The 22171-nt window shown below is 40.7% G+C and overlaps 3 protein-coding genes and 1 long non-coding RNA gene across 4 annotated transcripts in view; 3 read left to right on the top strand and 1 right to left on the bottom strand.

Moving 5' to 3' along the window:
• Positions 1-96, bottom strand: part of LOC150064039 (uncharacterized) — a 60870-nt gene extending 60774 nt beyond the window's left edge. The window contains exon 1 of the long non-coding RNA XR_016535201.1: positions 30-96. This is a non-coding gene — a long non-coding RNA (uncharacterized LOC150064039). The remainder of the gene's footprint in view (positions 1-29) is intronic.
• An 18-nt stretch (positions 97-114) lies between these two features.
• On the top strand, positions 115-6399 carry LOC150064038 (uncharacterized). Its single transcript, XM_090332204.1, has 3 exons — positions 115-216; positions 299-772; positions 6286-6399. The coding sequence occupies exons 1-3, from the start codon at positions 115-117 to the stop codon at positions 6397-6399; spliced, it is 690 nt and encodes a 229-aa protein (XP_090188330.1).
• A 35-nt stretch (positions 6400-6434) lies between these two features.
• Pura (purine rich element binding protein A) lies at positions 6435-7492 on the top strand. Its single transcript, XM_090331403.1, has one exon. It carries the CDS (start codon positions 6464-6466, stop codon positions 7427-7429), a length of 966 nt encoding a protein of 321 aa, XP_090187529.1. The 5' UTR covers positions 6435-6463; the 3' UTR covers positions 7430-7492.
• A 2188-nt stretch (positions 7493-9680) lies between these two features.
• Positions 9681-20837, top strand: Igip (IgA inducing protein). The gene has a single exon (XM_090331404.1). The coding sequence runs from the start codon at positions 20535-20537 to the stop codon at positions 20691-20693; it is 159 nt and encodes a 52-aa protein (XP_090187530.1). The 5' UTR covers positions 9681-20534; the 3' UTR covers positions 20694-20837.
• The last annotated feature ends 1334 nt before the right edge of the window (positions 20838-22171 follow it).

The raw sequence follows: 22171 nt of genomic DNA, 5'->3' as shown, positions 1-22171 counted from the left end.
TCCCGCTGGCCAGCGAGGGGAGGCCGCACCTTCCCTGGGCGTTCGGAGCGGTGAAACAAGTGCGGCCGACGCAGCCCCCGACAGCCCCCTTCCTCCAGGCCCCCGGGCGACGGGATGTTGACGCGCCAACGGCAGAGAGGGCGCGCTCCTGCGCGCGACGCGGAGGGGAGGGAGCGCGCTCGGCGGCCGCCGCGGCCACAACCGAAACGCCGAGACGCGAGAGCCGAGGGCGCGAGCCACGGAGGGGGTGGGGAGCGCGGAGCGCGGAGCGCGGGGCGCGCGCTGACGTCGCCGGGAGTCACGCACGGAGCGCCGGGTTACGCGCCGACGTCTGGCTGCCACGACTCGCCGTCTGCGGCGGTGGCGAGCGGTTCCCGCTGGGGAAGGAGGAGGAGGAGGAGGAGGAGGGAGAGCCGAAGGGGGCTGTGAGTGCGCGGGAGAAGCAGGGCGTGAGCCGGGCTTGACCGCGGGAGGGAGAAGGAGCGAGAGCCGAGCCAGCCGTCCGAGCCGCCGCCTCCTCCTCCTCCCCTGGGCGCCCCGCCCCCGCCAGCCAGCCCGCCCCCCTCCCCGCTCAGCCAGCCGAGCCGAAGTGAGGCGCAGCTCTGCTCGCGCCGCTGTCCAGGACAGGTGTGCGCGCGCGCGCCCTCCCCCCCCCCCCCGGTCCTCCGCCCCCCCCCCCCCCGCCTCGCGCCAGCCTCGCGCGCGCCCTCCCTCCCTCCAGCCTGCGCCCTCCCTCACCTGCGGCAGGACAGCGCCCGCCCGCCCGGCCCGGGTAAGCCCCTCGCGACCTTCCTTGCTGCCACCGCCACAGCTCGTGGTGCCACTCATCCTGTCCCCTCTAATTGCCCTCTCAGCTCGAGAATAATCGTGGTACCATTGCAGACATCCCCGCACCCTCCCTCTGGAGGACCCAGGCGGTGCAGCAACGCCTTCCACCACCCCCCCCCTTTGCCGCGCTGCTCGCTGGCGGTACCGTAGGGATGAACCCCCTGCCACCCCTTGAAAAGGACAAAATACCTCCCCCCGCCGTCTCGAATCCCTGATCCCCCATTTCCCCCCCGACCACCTTCGCCGCGGGGCCTGGAACTGTGCGCTAGACGTGGCCGACACTCCCTTCAGAAGGCAGCCCTGAAAGGAGGGGAGAGGAAGGTTTTATAGACTACGCCGTATCTCCCCCCCCCCCGCCGCCCCGGTGAAACACCCCCCCACCCCAGATCGCAAATCGCATTACCCCCTCCCCCCGCCCAGGATGCGCTGCTTTAAAAAAAAAAAAAAAGCAAAATATAAAAATCCGAGCTGACATCGCAGATGTAAGCCAGGCCCAAGGATGGGTGGCGCGAACAAGGCAGTTTTACTGCCCCACCGGGCTAGGTCAGTTCTGCAGCCTCCTCGGCCTTTGTCTGGGGGCAAAAATGAAAATAAAAATAACCAGAAAACGGATGTGAAGCTATGGAGTCTCCCTACTGAAGGACGGTGGGCCCAGAGGTGGGCTGTGGTGTTTGTAGGGCAAGGAACCCCACAGATTTATTGGCCATAAACCTGAACTTTGGTAGCTAGAGGCCCGGACACGCTGGCTAGGTAACTTACTTTGGTTCGTAGCTATGAAGCCCTGAACAAATGCCATCTTCAATTCCCTCGTCTCGGCGGGACAGTGGATGATTTTGCTGTGTTCTGTTCTGGGCCCTTCGCGTTCCCGTCGGGCCCGGAGCTTTTGGACAGCTTTTCCCCCTCGGTATCTGTGCTAGTGTCCCGTGTCCTTGGAAGGGAGGTCCCAGAGTCTTACAACAGCTAGATACGGTTGGATTTGGTTTAACATCTTTTGGTAAACTGTCAGAAGGGTAAGGAAATTTGTGGGTTACTTCAAGACCCTCTCCGCCCCCGCCCAAGCGCATTGTGGCTTTGAAAATTAGAGTGTTGATTAGAGTGTGGAGAGAGTTGCTGTTTTCATTCCTTTGAGTACAATATTAGTAAAACCATTTAAATTTCCCTGGTAGAGCGTTTTTGACATTTGAGTTGGTTGTTTGGACCTTTGGGAGTATATGAAATGTTGGGAGCGCTGAATCTTTTGTGGATTTTAGAATGTGTGCTAAATTTACTTAAATGTTTAAACAAAACCTTTGGTAAACTCAAAATTCTATCGAATGAATTGTTCTCTTCGGATTTTACGTGTTTAATTCATATCTCTAATCATTAAACATTAATATAGCATTGAGGAAGCATAGTTTTCAAGAATAGGTGAGCTGTAAAAAGAGACATGTTTTTTAAAAAAAATTATTGATGAAATGCTGGTACTGTGAGGTGCTATTGTTGATGTTGTGTTAAACGTTAAGATTTACTTGAGTTTCTTGGAGATAAGCATGAAAGAGGGGAAAATGGCTAATTCTTCCATTTTTAACATTTGTAGAACATCCTGGTTAGTTTTAATGATTTAGGTATTGAAGATGATTGTTTTAACCCAAGTAGCTCTTGGGATACAAGTTCTAACATTTTCTTTTATTTTGGAAATTTCTGCATTTGTCAAATATTAATCAACATTGTTTTTGAGATGTGCTCTTTCCAGATTTGTTTTATAAATGTGTATTGATTTTTACTTTAAAAAAGCAAAGTAGAATTATATTGTTTCTGAATCATCCAGAATTTAGGCTGATGAAAATTGAGGAATTTTTTTCTTCTACCTAATATCTGTTTCTTTGTGTGATTTTTTTTAATGGGTAAGCATTTGTTAAATACATAGAATGGAAAATAAATGAACTCTACTCTCATCAAAATATGTGCATAGCGTTCATAAAAGAGCTCAGCAAACCCAGACATCATTGTCACATTTATAAGTAAGTACATTTTGAGCAAAAGAACATTTTTGTGCGTTTTCATTAACATGGATATATTCATGCAGATTTCGTTTCCTCCTTTACTTTCCTACATTGTAATGAAATTGTAAATTTAGTTTTGGAACTATTTGTCTTAAAGTATCAAATACAAACAGCTTACCTATAGCTTTTTCACTGATAAGGTTAGTATACTGTTTAGATGATTTACAAAAAGCTAAATCCTTTTTAAATACGCATTTTCTTCTGGATTTTCAGTGTTAGGATGCAACTATAACTTTGAAATCTATTTAAGATTCTAAACTTTTAGTGTTAAGACTTTTCTTCAAGTTAATATTCATTCCTCCCAGAGTATACTCTAAAACTATATAGCATAAGGAAAGCACCTCTTAGGAACCTGACAAAAATTCCACACTAACTGGTTTATGCTGAATTACCATCTCTTGTTCCGTAGTAAAAAAAAAAAAAACAAAAACCAAAAAACATGCTAACTATTTTTGCATTGTTCTGGAAAGGAGATGATTAGCCTTATTTTTTAGATGCTTATATAAAAGAGAAGATGGAATATACGGACAGAAAGTACCTATGTAACAACTAGAATATTTACCTAAAGAGTTCCAGGTATTAGCCATTTGCCCATTTTTGCTTAAAATTTCCATATCAACTGTGCAAATGATATTTAACTTCAATTGCCTCTGCGCTGGGGAACTATGTAATCAATTCCTGATTATAGAAAGTCCTCTCCCCACCTCCTCAGGGTACTATAAAACTGCTTCCAAGCCCCTGGACATAAATGTTTGTCAGAGGGCAAGAAATTTAGACTGTTGAAGCCAGACCACCAGAAAGGCAGGTAGTTTGGAGCCCTAGGCTTCTCTCCCTGCTGCCTTCATCATCTGGAAAGTGACCAGGGACCAGAGGTGGGGAACCCTCTCATCAAAAATCCCCTTGGCCTTTTTGCTACACTGTGCTGATTATGTGGCAGGGTTTTGGTTCATTGCCAGATAAAACCTTGAGGAAGAGCAAAATCCTTTCTAGATTGGACTTCATCAGATCTTAGCTTCAGTTTACCAGCGGGACCCACTCTACTCTATGCAGATGTGCTGCTACTCAGCCTTTTTATTTCTAGAATGGCTGGGGTCTATCCAGGGTTCTGATTGTGGCATGTGCCTGAAGGAGACACTGCTACTTTGTACATTCCCCCATCCTCCCGGGGGTCCAAAAGTTTGGGTCCTTAAGTTTGGGGTCCTGTTCCAGTAGATGTGGAGATGAGGAAGGGAGCCCTGGAAAACAGCACCCAAGGTGCTCAATGCAGAGCTGGAGTTGCCCCCAATTTAAAGAGAAGTTCTTTGTGGGGCCCAGAGCTTGGGTTTCTTTTTCTCATAGTGCACCTCCCCTTCAAAGAGCTATTTCAGAGACTACTGGGCACAGGCACCTGTTTCTGAGGCTATTTCACAGGATCTTCCAGCAGGTTGCTCTTTGGTAGCCAGGATTCTCTGCAGTATTTTTTCCTCTTAGTAGTAATTCAGCCTGGAGCTAAAGTAGCTAATGCTGAGTAGAATAAGATGTTTGCCAAGAAAATAGGGAAGCTACGAATGCCTACCAGACACATTTGTCCAAAAAGTAAAATGATTTATTAAGGGGCTTTGAGAACTCAGGCATCCATAAGGCACATCCCTCTAGACTTCCCAGCTTCTTGACTGTGCTCCTTGGGGGGCAACCATGTATTTGTTTCTGGAGCTAAGAGATGGAGAGGTAGGTAAGGCTCTTTCCATTTGGGAGGGAAAGAAGAGAAGTTTAATGGGAGTCACTCTTAGGATGAAGGCAGCACTCAATGTTGAAATGGCCAGAAGTAAGGCTGTATCCTGACCTCTGCAGGTTATAGGAATAGCCAGGGTCCCCCGGAAATAGGCCTTAGCTTTGCCATAGCTGCCGGCTGTAGGTAACTGCAGTAAGGAAATATTCACTAACTATCTAGGAGTTGGAAAATAGGCCCTGGTTAATGGATTGTTCTAGGAAGAATATGAATATATATGATATATATTCCCGAGCCTCTTCTTTACTATAACCAGAAAATATTCCCCTTTAGCTGTCACTATCCAAAGACTCTTTGGTTAATTAATGGTGGATAACTAGTTGTCGGGAACAAAACCTAGCGATCATTTAGTGTTTTACCTTTTGGGTATGGGTGCTGTCTTTGACACTTAAGAGGCTCGGGGAGGAAGAGTAAGAGTCGAGTGAACCTGTTTTAATGAATCCAGTGAGGAACTGCGTATCCCAGGAAATTCCTGACATTTTTAGCTCATGAATTTCCGAAAGCCTGCATGATTTTCTCTTCCATTCTGGGTCCTTCCAGAGAGGAATGAGTGGGTTGGGGTCTGAATGTTCAGGAGGGCCTGGTTCATCCGCAGAGCTGGCCTTCAACCCAGGTTGGGCTCAGCCAAGAGTAGGGTACCCCTCTCCCCCAAATCTCAGAAGGAGGGGGAGGTAGGAAGGCAGTTATGGTCCCAAGAGGGGCTGGTTGCAGGTTTGGGGGTGAATGTGGGGTTCTTTTTGGTTGCTATTTGGGAATAAGGGAAGAGATTACGAGAATAATCATTGCAGGCGCCCCGGTCTTGGTGCGGCTACTGTCCTCCTCTTTGCTTCTCCCCCCCTCCCGCCGGTGAGTGCGCCCGCCCGCCCGACTGTGCGGGGCTGCGGTTGGGGGGAGGGGGGAGCGGGATCATCTGAGGCCAGAGCGGCTGCCTGGCGCGGGAGGGGAGTGGAGGGAGAGGGGAGGGACGGACTAGGTGTCTGCTGCTCCGCGCCACTGCTGCCGGCGCCCCGTCCTCATCCTCAGCAGCCCCCTCTGCAGCTAAGGGTTACCGCCGCACCACCTCTTTTTCCTCGCTTGCCTTAGCAGCCAGGGTTCTGCGGTAAGAGACGAGCCAGCCTGGTGGCGGGAGGGCCTGTCTGGATTTGGGTCTGGGTCTGGTTGAGGCTCGGGAGGGAGGGGGTGGCTGTGACTTGGTGTCCCCTCTGCAGTGGACTGTGCTGGGCTGCGCACGCCCCTCCCCCATGCTCCCCAAGGTCTCCAGAACGCGGGGGCCGAGGCCGTCTCTGGCGCTTAGTGTGGCAGACGCCTTCCCACCCTCGTCCCCAGACTCCCCAGGCTAAGGCCGCCAAGGGTTTGGCCAACAGCGACAGCCAGGGTGGTGGTGGTGGCAGTAGCTGCGGTGGCAGAGCAGAGCAGCGACGCGGCGCGTCCTGCTCCCTCCTCCCTCTAGCGAGGGGTGTAGGGTGAGGGCTGGTGGGTGGGCGCCGCCTGGCGGGTGGGGACTGGTGGGGTGAGGGGACTGGCTTGGGGAGGGGGCGCGGGTCACGTGCCGGCGGGCGGGTGGGCGCGTACAGTAGGGCGCCCAGCTACTGTACTGGGGAGTCAGTGCCCTGTTACCGGGTCTCGTCTGTCTCGTCTCTCCCGCAGATCTCGCGAGAGTGGCTGACTGGCTGTGGGGGTTGCGGCGGCGGCGGCGGTGGCGGCGGCAGCGGCAGCAGCAGCAGCAGGCGGAGCCGGGGAGGGAAAAGCGGCGGCGGCTGAGGCGACTGAGGCGGCGGGCGGAGCGGCAGGCGGCGGCGGCGGCGGCGCGGCGGAGCGCAGCATCATGGCGGACCGAGACAGCGGCAGCGAGCAGGGTGGTGCGGCGCTGGGCTCGGGCGGCTCCCTGGGGCACCCAGGCTCGGGCTCAGGCTCCGGCGGGGGCGGTGGTGGCGGCGGGGGCGGCGGCAGTAGCGGCGGTGGCGGCGGGGCCCCGGGGGGGCTGCAGCACGAGACGCAGGAGCTGGCCTCCAAGCGGGTGGACATCCAGAACAAGCGTTTCTACCTGGACGTGAAGCAGAACGCCAAGGGCCGCTTCCTGAAGATCGCTGAGGTGGGCGCGGGCGGCAACAAGAGCCGCCTCACTCTCTCCATGTCAGTGGCCGTGGAGTTCCGTGACTACCTGGGCGACTTCATCGAGCACTACGCGCAGCTGGGCCCCAGCCAGCCGCCGGACCTGGCCCAGGCACAGGACGAGCCTCGCCGGGCGCTCAAGAGCGAGTTCCTGGTGCGCGAGAACCGCAAGTACTACATGGATCTCAAGGAGAACCAGCGCGGCCGCTTCCTGCGCATCCGCCAGACGGTCAACCGGGGGCCCGGCCTGGGCTCCACACAGGGCCAGACCATCGCGCTGCCCGCGCAGGGGCTCATCGAATTCCGTGACGCTCTGGCCAAGCTCATCGACGACTACGGAGTGGAGGAGGAGCCGGCCGAGCTGCCCGAGGGCACCTCCTTGACTGTGGACAACAAGCGCTTTTTCTTCGATGTGGGCTCCAACAAGTACGGCGTGTTTATGCGAGTGAGTGAGGTGAAGCCCACCTACCGCAACTCCATCACCGTGCCCTACAAGGTGTGGGCCAAATTCGGACACACCTTCTGCAAGTACTCGGAGGAGATGAAGAAGATTCAAGAGAAGCAGAGGGAGAAGCGGGCTGCCTGTGAGCAGCTCCACCAGCAGCAGCAGCAGCAGCAGGAGGAGACCACCGCTGCCACCCTGCTACTGCAGGGTGAGGAAGAAGGGGAAGAAGATTGATCAAACTGAATGGAAAAAACACGCACGCACGCGCACACACACATACACACAAACACACACACACATATACACACAGCCACACAGAGAAAAATATACTGTAAAGAAAGAGAAAATAAAAAGTTAAAAAGCTAAAAAAAAAAACCCACACAAAAAAACTCATAACTACAAGGGAGCACCACCCACAGAACCTCCACCAACTGACAGTTTCTCTTCTTGACTTGCCACCCATCGCTGGATGTTGTCCACTTTATCCACCATATAAAACAGTAAGCAGCTGCTAAAAACAAAAAACAAAAAAAATACAAAAAGTAATAACATTATATGAACTGTGTTTCCTACTTGATTAAAAATATAAAGAACTGAGTGTTTATTTCCCTAATTAACCAAGAACTTTTGTACACATTTAAGCTATTATTATTAAAAGTGTTTGCAAAATGGTCAAGATTATAATATTGCTGAATTATATAAAAGTCCTTTTCATGTTGAGCTAACATTTGACTTTAGCACAAAGAAGAGATATTTTAGAACACGTAAATAATATTTTTAGTTTTTCTCATTTTGTTACCAAATTTCAAACCTTACATGGAGGTTATTATAGTATATTTGACACCCTATATACCTGTGATTAGAGATGTGTATATATATATGAGGGCTAGGCATGCTGTGTGTCTGAGCTTTGTCTAAATGTTATGCAGAAGTTTGTAGAGTTAAAGGTACGTAGGTTTAATTCATGCAAGGTAAACAATAAGTGCTCTCTTTTATACAATATGCATTGCATCTGGACCTTACACATAAAAATGGTCAGTGAAACTTCTGTGAACATGAAGAAATTATTAAAAAAGGCATTTAAATGAAATTTGCTAAGTTGTGATTTTTATGGTTGGAACCAAAGTTATTCAAATAGTAAAAGGAAAAAGAGAAAGAAAAAAGAAATCTCCCATATTTTTCTGCATCTGTTTGCTTTGAGTAGGTGTTTTGTTATTATTGTGTATATGAGATGTACTTGTATCGTTCATAATATATTTTTTTTATTATGTGTAGAAAGATTTTAAAAACTAACGTGCAGCAATTTCCAGTGAACCTGTATTTGGACATCAGGTAGTGAGTCTATTTGTGGTCACTAGCACTGTCTCCTAACCTTGTAAGAGGTCTGAAGCTATCTTTTGATTTTTGCCAGTGCTATTAACTTATGTAGACCTGTTAAAAAACAAAGTAACACAATTATAGTTATCCTACTGAGCCATGGATTCTGAGTTTCATTTTAAAAGTGAAAGCCAAGTTGGTGTTTGTAAAGGATTTCCATGTAGCTGTGGTGCTAGTTATTACTGGCTACATTATATGCTAAGTGTATTTGTGTTCCCAGGTGTACAAGCCTTCTATCAAAAGTATGTTCTATAACTCATATATTCAAAGTGTTAGGGTATAAAAATGCAAGCTTAGGAGAGCACTTTACTAAGCTGGTGTCCTCCAAACTGAAATTGTTTGTAACGATAGTCTTTTACAGGTTATCATTTAAAGATGTTTGTGTGCTTTTAATTGACAACTAACTTCTTGCTGCTGTATAGTAAAATATTAATATATTTTTATCATTAAACTGCTGCATGACTATCATCTTTGAGTGAAGAGAAAATGTTATAAAAAAAAGATGCCTTAAACAGTACATTTTGGTTTGGAATTCTGTAGAAAGTATTTTGGTAAAAAAAAAAAAAAACAGAAAAAGGAAAAAAAAGGATCTTGGATCTTGTCTGACAGAGAGTTCTGGGGATGGAGTTGTTTCTTGGCAAATCCAGCCATGATAGATCTAACTGCTGTATGTAGAAGAAACACCTGTAGAGTGGGAAGGTATGATTGCTTCTCACATTATAAAGCATTGGCCTAGGAAGGTGAAACAGTTGTCTTTTTGAAGGATTTTTTTTTTTTGCTGGTTCTTTGGGTTTTGATTTGATATTTTTAAGCTCCCTGGTTGAGTATGTTGTTTTTGTTTTTGAGATCTACTGTATGTGTTGGATAACAAGCTATTTTCATTGTACTGTGCATTTTCCCATTGCTTTTAATCTTCATTCAATGTTAAATATGAGGTGACCGTACAATAGTTAGGAGTTTCTTTACTTACAAAATCACTGGAAATGATTAAATTGCTTTCCCCCTCTCCCCAAAGGTGCGTTTTTGCTTATTTCCATATAGTAAAGTTGAGCTTTTACAGTGCATAATGTGACATTTGGAATGCTTATCAATTGCATGTATACATTAATAACCTGCACTTTTTTGTCTTAAGGTTTGTTGAGCTGTTTTGTTCACTGTACTTTAACTGTGATATGGAAAAGATTGCATTCTCTGTGCTGTTGCTAATTAGGAAAGAGAATTGCTTTGATTTTTGTCTCTTGTTTACTATAGCTTAAAGTTAAGCCTTGTACTACAGGTTGTTGGAGTACTCTTAGATCAGTGTTTCATAATAGCCAGCAATAAGTAGTGCAAGTCAACAAAAACACAGCAAACTTAGGCAAAGTGTCCTTTCTTTGAGATGTGAGTTCTTTCAAGAGGTTTTCTTTAGGGTCAGTTACCTAAAGTGAAGCCTATCTTACCTATAGACTTCAGATTCTGCTTGGAATCCTACCAGATCAAGAAGCACATGTATTGTGCATTTGTCTTTACACTATTACAGTTGAACACAATCTTACTAGGATTTCAAAACCATTGATTTATGGTCAGTGGGTTTTAAAAGAAGTCCACATGCAGATCTTTAAGACTAAGAAGTGATCATAGAAAAAAACTGAGTGACTGTAAAGATGCTCTTTTTTTTTTTTTTAAAGCATCTCATTTTACCTCCCCATTCACCCAGCCTTCCCCTGTCCCCTCTCCTATTTCATCCTTCCACTACCTTTCCCCTCCCAGGTGCTCGGTACTTTACCAAGGTTCTATATCTCAGTGTTTTATGTTAGTTTCTCCTTATTTTTATTTACTAGTTGGTAAACCCTGTTTGTGCTGAAAAAAAAAGGTATATTTGACCATATGTGTTATTCATAGAAGACAGTATGATCAAATGTGCCAAAAATAAGCAAACAAATTTAATTCTTGACAATGCCTTATTTTTAATGATCTGCTCTGTATTACAGTTAAAGTCTAAAAGCTTGGTTAAACTATGTTATTTGCCTAAGTAAAAAGGAAAACTTGAAATGCATTACAATATTGATATTTTTAAAATGAGAGACACTGTCAAGTAATTAATCCAGAGATCAGCCACCAGATTTGAAATGCTGGCGTGTGTGTGTGTGTGTGTGTGTGTGTGTGTGTGTGTGTGTGTGTTCCTTTTAAATCACTGAGTCTTTTTTTATTATTATTATTTGTGCCTCCTATTTATCATTCTGATGTTAGAAGCAGCAGTCATCCAGCCACAGAGGGAGCTAAAGTTAACTAACCAGAACTGTAGATATCATCATATATGCCTTTGACAACAAAGGAAGTTCATAAAGAAAGCCATGCTGGCTTTTCCTCTACTAGATACAGATTGGAGGTACATGAATATTTGCCAAATTCGGGGTGGGGGTGGGGGGAAGGAGAGACAATGCTAGTCAGAAATGACAAGCTGTTTTCCAGCTTCACAAAAGCCATGGAAAGTAAAAAACCAAAACCAAGAGAGAAATTTTAAAACTTGGAAAGTCTCACTTTCTAGTGGTCCCATGCAGGGGTTAAAATTTGACTCAGTATGGATATTGTTTTTGTTATTTTTTTAGGCCTTCGTATCTACCAATGGATAGTCTGATATTTCAGGTAATGGAGAAAGCTGCTAATAATTTTAGCCCCTGCCTAAAGAAGACATTATTTCATTTGGGAGCAAGTACTTATTGCCTTGAAAAATAGCACTGTAATAGCCTATGATAATTAGTTGTAGAATAACCTTTATCCCTTTCAAACTATGCAAATTATTAAATGTAAATTAGAATTAAATTAAAAATAGTTCATTATATTACAATCAGATGACATTCACAAACGTAACTGGAGCATAAACAAAATATATTAGTTTAAGAGTTTTATGCTAACAAAATATAACCTAGCTACCTATTCTAAAAATGGTGAATATTATTAATACTGTATGATAGACCTGGGAAGACTGCCTCCCTTTTTGAAGAGAGATTAAGGATTTTTATAATTGTTTTTCATCAAATTTTAATATTTTTGTCAAATTTTAGGATTTAATTTGTAAAACAGTTTGCTTTGTACTGGCATATAGAAAATAGGGTATTGATTTAAAATTTTTTGAAGCCAAGTGATCAAGTACATTTGTAATAAAAGTCAATGGATCTATATCAGTTGTACTCACTGTTTTCATTTCTTGTTATTAATGTAGGAATGATGTTGTTTTTCTTTAGGAAAACTAATAAATTTGGGTTGGAAGGGAGGGAAAAATTGATAAATCTGTTGCTGATGAGAATATGGGTGGGTATAATGGCTCAGGCACTTTCTCTAATCTTTTAAGTCAGATTTAGGGTATTTAAAAAATGCTATGCCAAGGTTTTTTTTCTTCCTTGTTTCGTGGTGTTTGGAGAAGTTACTCATTTTTGTTTCTGTGCTTTAATGTTTTGTGTTCTGGCACAAATGCTGACACATCGCCACAACACATTTTTTAATTATGCCGTTTGGTTTTCTGCCAACCATGGTAACCCCACCATGGGCATGACTTTATACTTTTGTGTGTAGCTCACCCTCTTCTCTACAATTTCCCCACTCATTTTCTTCATGTTAACACCCCCTACAAACATTTCCACATGATTTTAGAATGAGTTTTTCTGAAATTGTTGGTCTTGTAGCTTCTATAGCTCTTCTTTAAAAGGTGAACCTAAGGTTTTATTCCCCATTGAGAGATAACAAATCTAATGACTTTCTTCCTTTGTCAAAGTCTTTGAGTATTAGAATGACATTTCACTTACTATGTGAAAAAAATACTAAAATAAGAGCAACTTTAACAAATTAGATTTAGAAAACAGTTGGTAATAACAATATTTATAGTTGATTATCCCTAAATTTGAATATCAAGAATTTAGAATTATGGATATTGTATTGTATTTCTTTTTGGGAATGAAATAGAAAACATTTAGATTTGATTAAGCAAGTAAATACACTAATTTTGTAAAACTGCCTTTAAAATTTTTGTCAATCTTTGAGTCACATATATTTTCTTCTCTTCAGTGCTTGTTAACCAAATTTAGACCATTTATAATTAAGTACACTATAAAACTAAAGTGATCATTACTATTAAAAATTACTGTTTTCACTCAACAGCATTAATTAGAGTTTGCAGAGTTGCAGTGTATTTTTAAGAAAGGCTGACTTTAAAATTTATAGAGCTGTTTGATTCTAAAATCAAACCTACGTTTAAGGCCTAGGCCATTTTGGCTCTTTTTTGTAACAGACATTTAAGTATCATGGGTTAAGTGAAGATAATCTAAACTAGAATTTCAACATGTAAGAACAACCAGATGAAATGTGAAAAATATGATTGGCTCTAAGCCAATAATTTTCTATCTTTCATCTGCCAAACTGACCACCAAATTTGATGCTAACTGGTGTAGACAATTTGTCTTTAGGAAACCTGTTTAATAGGGTAAAGGTCACTTGTTTGAAATATTTTCCTTAACAGTCTGGTAGCTGTTCATTTTTGTTTTGTTTCCATAATACATTTGGCATTTGCTATTTTATTCTTTTTCCCTTCCTTTCCGTCTACTTGGTTCCTCCCTCCACCTTAATGTTGGTTTTTATCCCCCCCCCCCACTTTGCTCTTATGGAAAATTGTCTTGTTGATAAGATAGAAACATATATGGTGGTGAGCCTCAGAAAAAAATAAGTTGCTTCTTATATTTTACATATCTTGGGCACAAGATTTTTGTGTTTCCATGAATATATACTTTGATGATTACTAGTAATTTAAACAGAGTTTTATAACATCTTCTGGGGAAAATTTTAAGGTAAAGGATTCAATTTTTTAATTTGGAGTCTACTTTTAATAATTCAGGAGGCCTCCAAATTTAGGAGCCACGTCCTTATATTCTCCAGTTGTGAAAAACACAGAAATACTCTTGTTAGTATGTGTTTTGGTTTAAGATGACTTAACACAGAAGGTATGTAGGAGGATTTAAGAAAAGATGACCTTGTGAAATGGCAGTTATGGAACAGGTAGTGCCTACTCACCTTGATTAGCTCCAACAATGATGACTTTCAGGTAATTTATTATACTCATTATAGTTCTGCTCAACTCTTATTCAGCTGGAATAGGTTGGCAGTTTCCAGCACATTAGTTGGTAGTTCTTGATCTACCTCTTTAATGAATACATCTGACATCTTGTCTCCCATCCTTTTTTCCTTGTCTCTTTTTTTCTTTATTCTTCTTGCCATAGGCCTGCGCTCAAGCTTACTCCCTTCAGAAAGAAGTAAAGAAATTGCTGACTTCTACCTTAAAACATAGCTAACTGATGATCCAGAGAGATTTCTGTATTATGAGGTAATTGGGCAGTATTTTCTGACGCTTATTTTCTCAATAGTCTTCAGATAGCAGTTTAAAGAGCACCTAAAATTAATTTTTGTTAGGAAATTTGTGAATTGAAGAGTGTAAGAAGTATGTGTTTAGGTAAGTTACTGGGAACTGAGGCTTAGTGGCTTGGAATTTTGAAAGCAGAAAGAGGAAAGCTGTTTGATGTATTTGTGAATGGGAATGTGAGTGGTATTTAAGGGAATGGTTGAAAGTAAAGTGGGAGAAAATTTTATTGGAGGTAGTAGAAGTACTAAAATGAAGTCTGAAGGATAGTTTGCTCAGAACAATGAAATTGATTTTAACTAAGGAATTTTCAATAATGCCAGAGAAAACAGGACCCCTTTGGCTAAGAGAAAACTGATGTTCTACAGCTAGTTTTGAGGATAATGATGCAATGTACAAATCTGTTTTCATGTGTAGGATGACTTGTGGAATGTTTCATTTTCTGGGCTAAATTTAAGTTGTATAGTTGTGGAATCCTAGCTTTTCTGGGCAAGGCAAGTGGATGCTAAGTACTTACCATTTTGAAAAAAAATGTTTTAAGCTTTTTTACAATTATTTTAATTTATCAGTAATACTTATATTCTCAAGTGCTTTACATATACTTTCAAAATAGTCTTGAAATCAAATTATCTGATTTTTCAATCCAGAGCCCCTTTCTCAAATATCCTTTCATTTACAGAAGCTTTAGTCTTAGATCCACATCATTTTTTTTAATATGCTAGGTAAAAACACTAAATTGCAATTTTAGGTATCTTTCTATTTAACATTCGCAGCCCTAGCTGTGAATTAACATTATGGTCTTGGGTCCTCAAGAAATACTACATTTCTAAAATTAGACAACCTATTCTCTAAACTGATGTTTTTGTTTGTTTTTCCACTTTGTCTCCTACTTTAAAATAATAGAATTCCCAAAATTTTAGTAGTGGTAGAATTTAATTATATAATTTAATCTATGTTTGGGGTTCTTAGGTTCTTTGTAGGATGATTTGACAGTATTATTTTCTATTCCTATAATCCCAGGGGTGTTTAAATTATTTAAGATGAAGAATTGCTGTTAATGTCTTTTTAAAGGCACCAAATTCAGATATCCTTGGTTTGAGTCTTCACTGATAGATTTATTATGGGTTTATACCCAGTGATTTTTGAAAACTTACCTTCAAGTTTTCATTTTAGTCAGTCTCTGTACATCGATAAAGTAAAATCTGTTTTACAATAGCCCAAAGGAATTTAGTACTTGGAAGGTGATTCTTTTTAATGTCAAAATCATTAACAATAGTAGCGTTATTTTCATGTGGCTTATTTTTTAGAGATAGCACTCAGTATAGTTTTCATATCTTATTGTGTGTCATATTTTAAGTATAATATAGTTACATAGTATCACTTGTTTAAGAGCCTTTTTAAACAGCCCCTCCCTTAGGAAGTAAATTCCTTCCCTTTAGAAGAGAATTTCCAAAACTACATCAAGAACCATGATTTAAATAACTGTAAGACAAGTCTCTGAAAGGCTTGAGTGTAGTCAGTTGATATGATAGCCCATTTCCATGCTGCATACAGTTGTTAGGGTTTGTAAAGGTGTCATTGTATGTAAGTGCAAAAGCAGGAAAGACTATAAAAAGTTGCCTATAAATTTTCTAGTTTTCATTGTTTGCACTATTATCTTTGCACTTGATATTTTAAAAGTTAAGACTAGTCACTTTCACTTTTGCTTCTAGTCTTTTCTAATTTCTTGCAGAATTATGTTTTCAATATCCCACCCAAAGCAAAACTTATATGCAATTAAGTAAATCTACTTTATAAGGCCAAGAAAATATTTCTTAATGTTAGCTATATAATAGAAGAATTTCTTTTGATAAAATTTTTCATAAGAGCCCTTATTTGCCAGTGAAATCTTTTGTAAATGTGAGCTTTATGAAACTGTTTAAATAAAATGGAAGTTTAGGATAGGATATGTATAGTGATGTTGAATTCCAACTTCTGGCCTTCGGTGGCCTGGTTTTGGAGTGTTGGTCTGTTTTTAGTCAGTCAATGAGATCCGAATCTTACTGGGTACATGCTTACAAGGCTGGAAGTGAAGTGGGTTGCAAGTAGTAGCTCCCTGTTTCATAGTTTTCCATAACGTTCATATAGCTTCCTCATAATTCATGTGATTTAACTAGTATTGAAATAATTATATGACTATTCCTTTTTGGAATTCAGAATTGACTTCTTTTGAGGGGAGGGGACAGCAAAGGATGTGAGACTTTATTTTAATTAGAAGTTATCTTATAACCTCACTAATACGTTCTACAAAGAGAACAGAAATTGTACCTGTGAACATATCTTTTTGTCTTAGATTATGCAATGAAGTGGTCAGTATTGCAAAAATGACAGTTTCATCAATAGAACAAAGATGTGTTTGAGGCTAAAATTGTTTGTTTTTTTTTCAGTTACTGATTTCATTTTGTATTTCTTTGCCCATAGCTTTTTACACACCTCATACTTAAAACCAACAAGTGAGAGGCTTTTCAGATTTAGTTTATTTTTGGAATGCTTGAGTGTGTTTCTGGATGGAGGAGGGGTGTTAATTCTTGACATGCTCTTCTCAGCATGTTTTGCTAGTCATTCTGGATCTCTTATGTTTGCAAATTTGGTTGAAATTCTGTGATATATTTGAAATAAGAATGTTTTCTATGACATGGTGTGAATGTTTATGGCTGGATTCTGTTGTGGAACTTGTGGCTTTGTTTTCAATTTGAGTAGGAAGTTTAACTTCCACTGTCCAGATTTTAGGTTTATCTGGTAGAATTGTGCCAGGTAGTCTCTAAATATGGACCAATTTTGAAAATGATGGTTAAAAAATGTAGGTTTGTCTCTAGATTACTCAGAAACTCACATCATTACTCAAAAACCACATCATTAATTACCTATGTTTCATGCTGTTGGATCTTTCAGTGGAAGATGTGGATGATGCTCAGCATTAGATCCATGAATTAATTCTCTTAAGAAAAAAGAATTTGTCTCTGAATCTTTTACAGAAGACTTAATTTTACCAATATGGAAAATGGGAAAAAGTGGCTTGATTACTTTTTAATGGAGTTTAACCAGTTTAATTAATCCTTTTTTTTTTTTAGTTTGAATCACTTATTTCCTAAATGAGAACAAAAGAAACTATAAGCATCCCTTCCTCCTCTTTGAGGCCATTTTTCATTTTTGCCCCCATTTCCTAATCCTAGTATTGAATGAATTACGGGTATTCTTCTTAAGTCCCTGTAGCCCTTCTTGAGGGTTATGGATATCTTTAATAATCTGATAAAAGTGATGGACCCTCTCCCCAGAAAAAAATGCACATACACATAATTTTGCATACAACCTCAGGGCATCACAGATCTTTTGAAACCCAAGTTAAGGATCTCTGCTCTGAGAAAATTCTAGATAAAATTATAATAAAGATAGTTGATAAAAAATAGTAACTATCCACTTAAAATATTTCAGGTTCAAATTATTCAATGGTGGCCCCTACTAGCAAAATGTGGCATTGCAACCAGCTTTGTTAGACATTGTAACATCCAGACAGAAGGAAAAAGAAAAAAGGCTCTGAGAGCTATTTAAGGAGTCAAGGCATCTCTAGACATGGGAACCATTTTTGGTTCAAGGCAGGGATCAAGATGCCTGACAACTTCTAGCAGGGTAGAATTTGATAAACCAATGCTCAGGATGCCAAGGGGTTAGCTATTATCTTAACCCTTGCCTCACCAAAAGATTTTAGTTTTGTCTGTTGGGAAGCAAGATGTCACTAGGGAAAAAAAAAGATTTGCCTTACAACTTTGCTGGAACACATCAGTTTGGTGGGACACTAGCATTATTTTTAAGAAGGTACATTAAACCAAAGTAAATTATTCTCTATGAAGAACATTATTTACTAGTAACATTTATTTGGGTGTATTAGCTTTGACAATTTTTACCAGTTAATATATTGATTTTATTTAAAACTGGGAATCCAGTTTATAAATAGGATAGTTGATATATCCATTCTTCTTCCCCATGTAAAGAATAGTTTTGAGGTTTACGCATACTTTTTACTTTACTCTCTTGATACCATGGGGTGGGTTGGAAGGGGGGGAGATCTGTGAGTCAACAACTGACAAAATGTCAAAAATTCAAAATTCAAAATTTGAGAAGCAGCACTTTAACTCTAACTCTACACCATTTTAGTGCATGTATTAGTTTTAATAATGATTTTTGGTGCATGCCTTTGGGCTTATTCAAAAGTGTACAATAGAAAAGTATATTTCCTTTCTTAGAAAGGAGATGTTTTTCTACTTCGCAACATGTGATTACAAAAATCTTCCTCTGTGGGAAGATTAACCATGTATTGAACTACTGAAAAGTATATATATTTTTAGATATACAGAAGGAATAATCTACATGGAGCAGCATTCAGACCTATATAGAAGTCATAGCATTCTGTATAGGACCAAAAAGGAAGTAACATAAAACACTTAAACAGGCTTTGTTGGGTAGAAATACCTTTAAATCTTGCATTGACTTCCAAAAAAAAAATGCCACAGAAGTTTTCTGAAACTTTTGTTTGAATTTTCTCTGTCAGTGTATTTAACCCAAAACTACAGCTTTGGGTTAGCACATATGTAAGAATCAAAATACAACAAAACAAAATAGATCAGTCTGGTTTGCCAATCCAGCCTAACTGAAATAAGTAATCACTTGCAACATGAAAAACTGTACAACTAACCTTGGCTGATGTGTGGGAAGACTCCCACGTAGATTTCTGACCTGACAGTGAAGATTCATGCTTGACATGATTTCAAACCTGACTGTCTGTTTAAGGAGCCATGGTACAGTTTGCTAATTCAATCCCAGATACCTGTTGATTACCTGTGAGATCTAGAGTCCAAAGTAGCCAGCAGCTGTATCCCTGGGTGCTCTGTGCCCATCAGATAGCATAAAGTAAGCAGAGTTGGGACAGTTCATAGCTCAGATGATTGACCTCAGGTGCTGTAGACAGCCCCAGATTCAAAAATTGTATCTGCTTTCTTGGGAGTCATCACTGAACTAATGTCCCACACTGTTACTTACTATAGATGCTTTCTCTTACAGGAGGCCCAGAGCACACATCCTAATTGCTTGTGGTACTCAGAGAGGGGGTGCTAACTCTGATGCCCTGGCCAAATTCCAGTTTAGGGATGTGGGTCTTCTTGTCATTCTAATTGGAAATGTTCATCACTTCCCATTTTTCCTGTGGCTCTCCGTGCAAACTACACTAGTCTCTTTCTTTGCCCCAGTCTCAAGTCTCTAAGATACTGGTGTGTATTATGTGGGCCAATGTTATGCCTTTTTCTCATGCACAAGAGTTCAAGACTGAATGAGCTTGGTGTCAGAATGTGGTTGGAAAGTAGACTCTTGTGATGTTTAGGATGAAATGGTCCCGCTTTTACCATAAGTTAGGGAAATACACTATCGAAGGCTTCCAGCCATGAGGTATCAGCTGAAATAAGTTTTCCCTCTTTTCTTATGGCATGATTAGAAAATCTGTTGGGCAGTTAGGGAAGGCCGGAGTTCTGCAGCTTTAATCTGGGTAACTAAGGCTGGTTTGAGCAAGACTTTGGTTAATTAACTGGGTTCTCAGATGCCACAGACTCCGTGAGAAGTCACCATTATTTTCAATGGTTGTGATAGAATTATCCCCTAGTAGCCATTATTTTAAGATTATATTGCAGAGTTGCTTTATTTTGAGCTTTTTGTGTATACACAATCCCAAACTGGAAGAAATTTTAAAAAAAAGGAATCCTGCTGTGAAAGGTATATATTACTCTAGATTTTTCTTACTGTAAATATTGTAAGATTGTAATACTGTCAATATTTTATTAACCAACAAATGTTAATCTATGTGAATTCAGACTTATTTTAAATGTGCTTCTTATTTACTGTGTGGTCCCTGTTGCTGACAGTATTAAGTTATATTCTGATGTAAGATTAACTTTATTAAAGAATGTAAACATTAATGTTTCCTTATGGGAAAACATATAAAGTATAAAGAAGACAATTCTTTTCATCAAAATATACTGTGTATTTACACTTGCTAGACCCAGCACCACTTACAAATTTAGTACATTGCTCAGAATTTCAGTTAACACAGCTGACATGGTTGTACTCTGTCTGAAAGTCTTAAGAGTAGATATTGTTGGAATAAAAAGTGTGTATTTGTCTGCTGTGAATCATAATCTTGAAATTTCTAATCAAGTTTGTAAAATTTTTATAGTAAAATGTTTTAATGACAATTTAAAATTTTGTCTTCTCTAAAGAATGGTCAAAAATATCTGTTCAAAAAATAGAATTGTTCTTTAATATCTTTCCAAAATGACTTTGGTTTAATGGACCAGATGTATATTAGTTAAAATTTAGAACTAAGTTGTTGATATTCTTTGCGTTTACAAGTTAATCCTTATTGGAGATGTGCCAATATACAGTAGAATATTATTAATTTGCACTGTTTGGGGACCCCATTTAAGAATGCTGAATTTTGCCAACTAAAATGTAAGCAAATGTAATTTAAAAAGTAAATTTGAGTATTCTGTATTATCTATGTGCAGTTATCATATGAAGAAGCGCAGTGTGTTGGGCTGTAATATAACCATATTTGCTGTCATGTTCTCCCATCTCAGTGCTGGGAACTCACCATGTGGAAACCAAGCAAACGTGTTGTGCATCAGCCGGCTTGAGTTTGTTCAATATCAAAGCTGAAACTAGCGAGGTCTGCTGTACTGCTTATTGAAGTATTGTGATTCTTTTAGGCATTGATTCTTACAAAATATATACTGTAACAGTATACTTTGTACAGATTTAAATTTTATTTGAAAAAATGAAATAAAGTAGGCAAAAAATAAAGATGTTTATTTTTCATGTGACTATATAAACAGCTCAGTCTTTTGTTTCAGTGCTTTTGGGGGAAGGGAGCAGGGGCTTCCCCCCACCCTTTTTCTCATACAGGGAAACGCTTTTTAGTGCCTAGTATACTTCCACTTGCCTGTTATTTGTGATCATTAATTATCATAACATTAAGTGTATTCTCACACTGAAAACTCTCCGTGTTCTGTTTTATTTTTGCTGGGCATTAGTGGCACATGCTTATAATCCTAGTTACTCAGAAAGCTGAGATCTATGGATTGCAGTTCAAAGCCAGCCCAGGCAGGAAAGTCCACAAGACTCATATCTACAATTAAAGGAAAAAAATAACTGGAAGTGGCACAGTGGTAGAGTACTAGGCCTTGGGCAAAAAGAAGCTTAGGGACAGCACCCAAGCCCAGAGTTCAAGCTCAGGACCAACAACAGCAACAACAAATATACATATATATATATATATATATATACACATACTATATATATAAATATATATATATGAGAGAGAGAGCGAATATTTTATAGTTTTTCTGTCTATCTTCTTGTCATCACATTTAACTGAAAGAAAACTCCCACGAATCATACTCCTTTTCTGTGGAAGACTTTGATTTCTGTCGTTGTAAGTTTGAAGTTGGGTTGGGGTCAAAGGCTTACAAAAGTGTCTATGACAGCCAGGTGCCATGGCTCACTCTTGTCATCCTAGCTACTCAGGAGGCTGAGATGTGAGGATCACAGTTCAAAGCCAGCCCAGGCACTAAATGCTGTGAGACTTATTTCCACCTAATCACTAGAAAATGAGAAGTAGGGCTGGGGCTCCAGGGGTAGGGCAGTAGCTTGGGGACAGCACCCAGGGCCAGAGTTCAAGCCCTATGACCCATGGGAAAAAAAACTGTTAAAAAGTCTATGACAAAAAATGAGAGAGAATCTCTGCAGAAAACAGAAGCTGTGTTTTGAAAAATCCTTTTCAAAATTTTCCTAGTGAGTGGAATGGAAGTTACCCATAAAAACATGGCATGGTATGGGGTCCTTCAGGAACGTTTCATTGGGACTGCCTAGAAAAGGAGATCATCTGACTAAAGAGAACCACCTAGTCTTGAATCAGAGGTCTCAGGTCTATATTTCCCTCAGCTTTTGGAAGTGGAAGTTTGAATGTTTCTTTGTGGATTTTTCCATTTCATCTTTTTTTTTTCTTTTTCCAGTCTTGGGGCTTGGACTCAGGGCCTGAGCACTATCCTTGGGCTTTCTCAAGGCTAGAGCTCTACCACTTGAGTCACAGCACCACTTCTAGCTTTTTCTGTGAATGTGGCATCAAGGAATCAAAC

This window comes from Megascapheus bottae, chromosome 4, assembly GCF_031878675.1.
Source record: "Megascapheus bottae isolate mThoBot1 chromosome 4, mThoBot2.hap1, whole genome shotgun sequence".
Lineage (NCBI taxonomy): Eukaryota > Metazoa > Chordata > Mammalia > Rodentia > Geomyidae > Megascapheus > Megascapheus bottae.
The sequence above is the reverse complement of the archived record's forward strand: the minus strand, read 5'-3'. Positions and strand labels throughout refer to the sequence as shown.